At 41.2% G+C, this 9,054-nt stretch overlaps 1 protein-coding gene across 1 annotated transcript; it reads left to right on the plus strand.

Moving 5' to 3' along the window:
- Nucleotides 1-1,467: 1,467 nt before the first annotated feature.
- GHSR (growth hormone secretagogue receptor) lies at nucleotides 1,468-6,530 on the plus strand. The gene is made up of 2 exons (XM_069472928.1): nucleotides 1,468-2,306; nucleotides 4,388-6,530. The coding sequence occupies exons 1-2, from the start codon at nucleotides 1,511-1,513 to the stop codon at nucleotides 4,690-4,692; spliced, it is 1,101 nt and encodes a 366-aa protein (XP_069329029.1). The 5' UTR covers nucleotides 1,468-1,510; the 3' UTR covers nucleotides 4,693-6,530.
- Nucleotides 6,531-9,054: the final 2,524 nt, after the last annotated feature.

The following is a 9,054-nucleotide window of genomic DNA, read 5'->3' on the forward strand; positions in this document are numbered from 1 at the left end:
GAGGGATCTGGAGCTGGCCGCGGTGCTGAACACGTTTCTGGGGCTTTCCCGAGGTCGGCCGGCGGGAAATGGAACGTAGGTTTGTGAGTTCGCAGGCAGCCGGCAGTATCAAGTCTTCGGGTGTCGGTTCCTGGCTATGGGCGGGAGACGCGCAGGCAGTGTCCAGGGGAGTCACCTGGGTAGCGTAGGCGCGGCCTCTGACCCATTACTGCAGCTCCTACCCCTCAACAGCAACATGTCCCGTATTTATTCACTGAGTGCCTACTGAGTCCCCAACACTGGACGTCCACTCCCAGTAGTTCACACAACATTCTCCCAGTTCAAAGAAAAAGAACTAAAGCTCCGAAGATTGAAGACCTTGTCCAAGGGAACACAGCTACGAAATGGCCGGTCCTTCTCAATCACGCTTCAAAAAACGTTTCCTGTATACCTTCCGTGCGCCAGCGTACAGCCCCCGTTCCTCCTCCACTTGTCAGCTCCATACGCCTCCAACCCATGCCCCTTTCCCTTCTCCCTCCCCCGAGGTTTGCGTCAGGAAAAAGTAATCTCCCAGGCAGCATAATCTCTCTCACCGCTAAATTGGGGCGTGCACGAATGACTGGAAGTGAGTGCAGGGGTTATTCACACCTCTTGCCCCTGTGCACTCAGAAGTACAAACTGGGTGGGAGATCCAGCTCTAGTCTCTGAGCCCGCAGTTCTCTGTGTAACCTCGGTCAAGTGGTCACGTCTCTGAACCTGTTTCTCCTCGCTAACACGACAGTGGGTTGGTTTTAGGACTGCATGAGGCTCTTCCCTGGTGCGCACCGGTCTCTTCTTAGGTCCAATACAAACAGAAGGCCTTTCCCCCTCCCTAACCAATCCCTTTCCCAAGTCGAGATAGGTACGCTCACTTTTTCTCCCCACCAGGTCCACAGCCCACTCTACCCCTTGTGGAGAAAGAATTGAGGTCCCGGCAGCTGACGTTGTCCTTCCCGCTGCTGCCGCTGTCCCCACCCCCACCGCCTGGTGTGACCTGTCCTTCCGGGCCACACTCGCCCGAGGCTCGGGAGAGAGCTCCTCACACTCCCGCGTGGTAACGCCTGGTCTCTGCGGTCTCCAGCGCTGCGACGCTTTCGGAAGTGCGGGACGGAGCTGAACCGAGAACGTGAGCTGTGGGCAGGGCTGGCCCGACAGCTCCGGTGACAGGTAGGTGGGTGGGCGCCTGCCGGAGGCTGGGTTGGGAGAAAGGGACTTTGGGGAAAAGGGGTGAGGAAAGGGGAGGTGCCAGAGAAAGCCGTGGGTCATTCTGTCACTCTCTCCTTACGACTAGTCTCTCTCCCTGTCGCTCCTCCCCATCTCACCTCACTTCCCTCTCTTTCTTCTCCAAGCATCCTTTCTGTAAGCCCGCACCGGCTCCCGCTCCTCCTTCGCACTTCCCTGCGCCCAAGGGGACGTCCCCTCTTCGGGGACCAGCTCCATCTGGCCTCCCAGCGCAGCCGCGTTCCACAGCCAGTTAAGCTGAGCCGGCAGCATGTGGAACGCGACGCCGAGCGAGGAGACGGGGCCCAACTTCACGCTGGCGGACCTGGACTGGGACAGTCCCCCCGGCAACGACTCGCTGGCCTACGAGCTGCTTCTACCCTTCCCCGCGCCTCTGCTGGCGGGCGTCACAGCCACCTGCGTGGCGCTCTTCGTGGTGGGCATCGCTGGCAACCTGCTCACCATGCTGGTGGTGTCACGCTTCCGCGAGCTGCGCACTACCACCAACCTCTACCTGTCCAGCATGGCCTTCTCTGACCTGCTCATCTTCCTCTGCATGCCCCTCGACCTCGTCCGCCTCTGGCAGTACCGACCCTGGAACTTCGGCGACCTGCTCTGCAAACTCTTCCAGTTCGTCAGCGAGAGCTGCACCTACGCCACGGTGCTCACCATCACGGCGCTGAGCGTCGAGCGCTACTTCGCCATCTGCTTCCCGCTGCGGGCCAAGGTGGTGGTCACCAAGGGCCGGGTGAAGCTGGTCATCCTAGTCATCTGGGCCTTGGCCTTCTGCAGCGCCGGGCCCATCTTCGTGCTAGTCGGGGTGGAGCACGAGAACGGCACTGACCCTCGGGACACCAACGAGTGCCGCGCCACCGAGTTCGCGGTGCGCTCCGGACTGCTCACGGTCATGGTGTGGGTGTCCAGCATCTTCTTCTTTCTGCCTGTCTTCTGCCTCACGGTCCTCTACAGTCTCATCGGCAGGAAGCTGTGGCGGAGGAGGCGCGGCGACGCGGCGGTGGGCGCCTCGCTCAGAGACAAGAACCACAAGCAAACCGTGAAAATGCTGGGTAGGTCGCGGCGTGCCCTGGGGCTTTCTCTCCCGGGTCCCCTCCTCTCCGCTTGCCTTCCCCCTTCTCCCCGAGTCTGTCTGTCTCTCTCTCTCTCTCTCTCTCTCTCTGCTGTTTCTCTCAGTCTCTGTCTTTCTGCATGTCTCTCAGTTATTCTCTTTTCCTGTCCACGCCCCCCCCCCTTACTTTGCCACTATCCTGACTCTTTTGATCTCTATCCCTTTTTGTCTCTCTCCTTCTGTCTCTCCTTTCTCTTTCATGGGGAAATGCCCTCACCTTTTTATTTCCCTAAAATGAATTTTTTTTTTTATCAGCCTAGAAACTGCTTCAAAAGATATTTTGTAAAAGTCTATTGTGGTCTTTGAGGGTTAAAAGTGAGGTTAAGCTTCCTGCTTCAGATAGAATTTGTGGATATCTAAGTTACATTAAGAAAAGCAGGCATTGGATCTAGAAAATATTCAGTGGCAAATTTAACCAAAGATATGGTCAATTTGGATAATTCTGTTAGAGCTGATTTGTTTTTCTTTCAACACTGTGATTTGTTTTCAGATAATTTCATCAATTCTGTTTACCCCACTGCTGTTTATACTAAGCTTTGTAAGGAAGTCAGGGACAAATCAGTGGGGTCTCTGTATTTGTTTTCATAATTACACATAGGATAGACTAAGATAAGGTAGGACAAATAAGGCTCCAACAAGAGAAAAGGAGACTTTGTGGAATCCGACAGGACTTACTACCCCGCTTCCCAAATGGCCCTGCAGGTACATCTGGGTGCAATGTCACAACTAAAGTGGGCTGAATATTTATTGCATGAATTCAACTTCTTTAAGTGTCTGTTTGGTACAAGTGAAGTAATACAAAATATGTTCACATCCAAGCAAAATATTAATTCCACACACTTTTTCAGAACCAGAGCCTGTCTATTTCATTGTTCGGATATTATAGTTAACATTTCATACTCCTTGGCATATTTAATGCTTCTTAGAAGTCATTTCAGGATGATTTCATATTTGCAATTTTACAATTCCTGGATCCTGCTTATTAAAGTGATACAGTTTATTCGAGGAATGTCAAAGATTTTATTTTCTAGACTGTGATTCTCATATGACTCATAGATTGCAAACCTGCACATGTCCTCCAGGGGACTCTAAGCTCTCATCTATGAGAGTCACACTGCTACCATGGCAGTCAAATTGCTACTATACAACTTAGTTTTAAGGGTAAGTGGAATAATTTCCTCTAATTTTATTTTTTAAGCCATTAATTTTCTCACTAGTGTCTCAACATCAATGTTAATTTTCTTCTCCTTTGACAATTTGAAGGAGATCACTAAAGTAGTACAGGGACTAAAATACTATTTTTTGTTATTTTTCCTTTGATCTCTGAATTTTAAAACCTTAGTCTAAAAATTTACAAGTGTTGAAAAACTATCTTACATAGGCAAAATGAAGACTTGGGTGGATGATAATTAATGTTAGTTGGTTTAATGGCCTTTGGTGCCTTACTTATGTCTACTGTAGGCAGCATAGAATCATCCATCTCAGTGGTTCTTGATCCTGACTGCACATCCAGTCCTCTGTGAAACGTTAAAAAAGAAAAGAAAAGAAAAACCAAGTGTTCTGGTCTCCTTCCTAAAGATTTTAATTTAGTGAATCTATATTATATCCAAGGAATCTGCATTGCTTTTAAAAAAGTGCCCCAGGAGACTGATACGCAGCTATGGTTGAGTATAACCACTTTACCTCGTATGTCTGTGTTGTGTCTAACACATATAAAGAGGAGGACTATTGTGAATAAACGGCCTCGTCAGTTGAGTTGATATGTCAAGTCAATCACAAAGTCACTCAAACAGTTGTTAAATAGAAGTGACTGGGAAGCTCAGTAAAAATTGTTGAACTTTTGGTCCAAACAGACTCAATCTTTGTTATAATAAAATGTAAGAACGGGTAAAAGCGGAACAGAGTGTTTTTCTTAAGTCAATGGTCATAACACATAATCAAAACAAACTAAGTCTTAAAAATAGAATGTGGTTTGCTGTGACATTCCTTGCACTGATGATCTCTCTCCCATTGTCCTTTTAGCTGTAGTGGTGTTTGCCTTCATCCTCTGCTGGCTGCCCTTCCACGTAGGGCGCTATTTATTTTCCAAATCTTTTGAGCCTGGATCCCTGGAGATTGCTCAGATCAGTCAGTACTGCAACCTCGTGTCCTTTGTCCTCTTCTACCTCAGCGCTGCCATCAACCCCATTCTGTACAACATCATGTCCAAGAAGTACCGGGTGGCGGTGTTCAAACTTCTGGGATTCGAACCCTTCTCCCAGAGAAAGCTCTCCACTCTGAAGGATGAAAGTTCTCGGGCCTGGACAGAATCTAGTATTAATACATGACCTAGCACATTGCTGAGCACAGTCACCGCTTATTATTCTAAATCGGAAGCCATAGCACAGCAGAACTTCGAAGGAAGCTGAAGGTTAATTTTGGAATTAGGGACCCATAGATCTGGAAACAATTGGGAGGAAAGAAGACATAATTTGTAGGGTGTGAGCAGTTTGATTTGATTGCACACTCATCAGTGCTCTCATAAACTATTTCTGCATATTCACTGCCTATGATTTTGCATTCTACTGCTGGTGCTGGTGAGGACTTTGCAAATCAGAGAAAGGAAGAAATGCAGAGTGGGCAATTAGGGCCCTTCTTGGTGGATAAATCTGATTTAGATTTGCTTTGCTTTTTCATAATGTTTGAAATTATTTGGTTAAAAGAATGGCATTAAAATAAAAATTTTAAAACCTGACTTTTAAAAACCAACAATTTTCATAAAGCTCTAGAACAGTATTGTCCAAGGGAAATATAATGTAAGGCACATAAGTAATCAATATAAAAACTATTAAAAAATTTACTTTCCTTTTTTCACACCAAGTCTTTGAAATCTGGCATATCTTCCACGTTTACAGAACCCCTCGATTTGTACCCTAAGTTTTCATCAGTAATATACTTGATGCACTTAGATTCCATAAAATTTATAGATGAAAAAGTAGATTCAACAACCTAAGTTGTCTAAACACACTTAAAAGCTTTCCAATAACTAAAACAACTGTAAGTTTTAAACTCTAAATTAATTAAAATTAAAAATTCAGTTCTTCAGTGTTCAGTAGCCACGTGTAGCTTGAGGTTGCCACATTGAATAATGCGGCTTTAGAGTATACTCAAAATTATCATTCACCTTATATAAAATGTTTAAAAATAAATATCCTTTCCCTGAAATGTTTTCACAGTGAAATTAGCGTAGCAGAATTTTAGAGTGATGAATCCTAAATATCACACCTAAATGTCCTAATCTTCATGCTTGGAAGAGAATGGCTATGAAATTTACAAGATACATTTTTAAATTAAGTTGAATTATATGTGTTAATATTCAGGAAATGAAACTTTATAAAAATCATAGGTAATCATAAACTGCCTTATTTGGCATAACAAAAATACTTAAGCCAATCATAAGACTTTGATTTGTAAATAAAGGAATAATTTATAACACTCTGGCAAGCTTACAGGAAACTGAATGAATGTAGAAAATTTTCAAATAGTGAAAGCAGGCCCATGTGAAAAACAGAATTCCCTAAATGCTACTACGTATTATTATTCAAAACTTTAAAAAAATCTTATAGCCATTTATTTCAAAATGCTTATGCCATGTCCTGTCTTCAAATTAGTTTTTTCTGTTTACACCTCATTTCTTATCTGATAGATATGTTTACTGGGATTTCCAGTCTCTCTCTTAGTCATAATTATGAATGACTAGGTATCTTCAACTAAATATTTTATGTTTTGGTTATAAACATAAAATTTTCATTTCTACTGACTTTGCTCCCTGTATAGTCAACTCTTTGCATATTAATATATTATTTCAAAAATGATTTTGTCATAATCCTATACAATAATAAGTCATATAAGCACGAAGTTATTGGTTCTCAACTATGGAATTGATTGAGCCATTTGGGAAAATTACTGCCATGATTGTTTTTTCTCCCATCAAAAGGAAAGATTATCATGCTGAAATAATTGATTATCTTGGAAACATAAAAACACAATCATAATTAGAATTATTTCTCTAGAAAATTATTTCTGAAATTCATTTATACCCTGAAACTGCACCATCAATTTGGTCCTAAATGCAGAACTTTAGCAAGTTGATTATTCAGTTAATTCTTAGGAGTGCATCAATATTTTTAAAAGGCACACTGACTCATTTAAGTCCATGGGAAATTAATTAGGGTATTTGGCATTATTGTCTTGGATAATGCCCAGTAAATTCCAAAGAGGTAATTCAGTTTCCTGAAGCCTTAGAGTTTTTGTCTACAGATACATCCTACTTCAGAGGAAACAAACAAAAAAAGCTTGACCTCCATCACACAGTTGATTGTTTTGAAGAAAAACAAACCCAACTTTTAATCAGTTGCTTAAGCTGTTTAATGGTCCCCCTTCTCTTGTAGGTTCATGTCTAGTCTTGGCCTAACTCACTTCCAGGGAATAGTTTACATAGCAGGGATCACTACTGTCCTTCACTGGTATTAATCTGGGAATTCAGAGAATATGTTTAGAGAAAGGGAGCTTTAATTTGTCCTCCGGTACCATTGCCTTTTATTGTTTGTAATTTCTTTATGTTATCATACTCCATAAATCATTTAAGACTCAGGGAAGAGGAACTTAACATTAGGAAAATTGTTTCTAAAAGTCCATCATTTCATAAGCATTTAGTATATGCCCGATATGTTCCAAATTCTATCAATTAATAAGCTAAGGATTTTATCCTTAACGATCTCACGATCACTTGTGTGTCATGTTGCAGTAAGTAACCGATAAATATCTTTAAATTGTGAAGTAAACATCTCCGTTTGACACTGGATCGAATTGCTCCTCAGCATTTCAAGGAGCTATTGTCCTTGGGTATTTGGCTCACAATAAATTTGAAATGAGCTTTTCCTACTAGAACCAGTCAAATTTGTAGAAACAGTTAATGTATCTGCTAGTGGTAATTACACTCACTACATTCTTCATTAATTTAGGGAACATAAAGGAATCTTTTTGAAATCCAACTGTTTCCCTTTTCCTGGTTATCTGGCAATGAGATTTCTGTCACTGCATCTTACACTATGTCACAAAATCAAGGATGGGATTGTTTTCATTATAATAGGAAATAATTGTTATATAAGCAAGAACTTTTTAATAATTGCTTTAAGGAAAACATTCATTGCCATGAGTTATTTTAAATTGAAAGTTTTGTGGTAATGAGATTTAGAAACACTTCCAGTGCCTGGCCACACCTTGAAAACCATGTTATAGTCAACTTTTTATTGCAATGAGGTTGTTGTGATGGGATTTGACTTGAAATACCAGCTTTTCATGCTAATGCTTTTATTAAGAACCCGAAATCATTATAATTTATAATTTTTAGTTCAATGTTGACAGTTTTAGCTATTTTTTCACTACCTTTTATTTATCCACATACTTGAATTTAGTATTAAAAAAAACTGTGAGGTTTTTTTGCAAGATTGGTGCCTGAAAACAATCTCTTGTCTTTTAAAAAACAGTGTGTACATCTTTAAAATGTGACATACATATTTACTTGTGTCAAAATTTTTTGTTACAAAGTCTGAGTGAAAAAAATAGAGCTTTCTGCTTTCAGAAACACTGTATATAGTATAAATAATGTCATTAAAGAATAAAGATAATATTAACATGTCTAATATATTTATTAGCTAATGATTCTCCTATGATTTCTTTGTAATTTTAAATTGCAACACTAGCCAGATATATACAATTATAACTTAACTAGATGATCAATGTTAATTCAGCAAATTGATAACACAAATATTTTTTATCTAGAGAATAAACTGCTAGTCAAAATCAACAGAAAGCAATGCTCTGGGCTTTAAGCTCACATCACTTATTTATTCACATTAAATGAATTCAGTCATGTTAATCTTGGCAATGATCTAAGTTTTAAGCAGGTGAGGGAGGAGGCTTGGATGAGGCTTGTTTTTGTGTTTTTCCTTTTGAACGCAAACTCTTTCAGGATGCTGGAGACTAGCCATTTTGAGTGACAGAATTATCATCATCTAAAAAAAAATCTGCCTTGTCTATGCTCACCCCAATTGTCTGGATATTTGCTGGAATTCCATTTACTATTTTACACTGTGATGTAGTATATACATTTGCTCAAGGGTCTATCAACTACCCTCACAACTGGCAAGCCAATAAAGCCCTCTAAGAGCGTGCCTCGTAAATGCTTAGAAAGCTCCACCAAAGTGTTTACAAATGTTCTTTCCAACAGAACTCCTCTCCCCCCTAGCTACAGAGAAAGCATTGGGAAAGAATGGTTTGAAAGAGTCCCTGTGGTTTTAACATCTCAAATTCAAAACATTTCTCTGGCTCAAACAACAAAAACACTTATATTTTTCAATTTTAACACTATAGGTTTAGTATGCTAGAGAACACTTGTTCTTATAAATGTATCCACATGGCATAATCCCCTGTTTCACTGACATATGGTGTATTCTAGGTCGGTATAGAATTTAATGCTTGGTAGATTTGTGCTGTTATAGTTGTTATAATGTGTCATAAATGTTACTGATGATATTTTGATTTGCAATTCTTTTTCTGTAAGGTTTTTGTGAATGTTAAAGAAGAGTTTACTATAGCCCCCATGTAGCTGACTTATGAAATTAGGCATAGGTTTTCCTTCCTTTGGG

Source organism: Eulemur rufifrons, chromosome 7 (assembly GCF_041146395.1).
Source record: "Eulemur rufifrons isolate Redbay chromosome 7, OSU_ERuf_1, whole genome shotgun sequence".
In the NCBI taxonomy this organism is placed as follows: domain Eukaryota; kingdom Metazoa; phylum Chordata; class Mammalia; order Primates; family Lemuridae; genus Eulemur; species Eulemur rufifrons.

What these genes read in the sequence shown, in the direction of transcription:
- GHSR (XM_069472928.1), top strand. Translation starts at nt 1,511, where the DNA reads ATGTGGAACGCGACGCCGAGCGAGGAGACGGGGCCCAACTTCACGCTG. An exon ending in GCAAACCGTGAAAATGCTGG is followed by an intron (nt 2,307 to 4,387) that starts GTAGGTCGCGGC and finishes TTGTCCTTTTAG; the next exon opens with CTGTAGTGGTGTTTGCCTTC.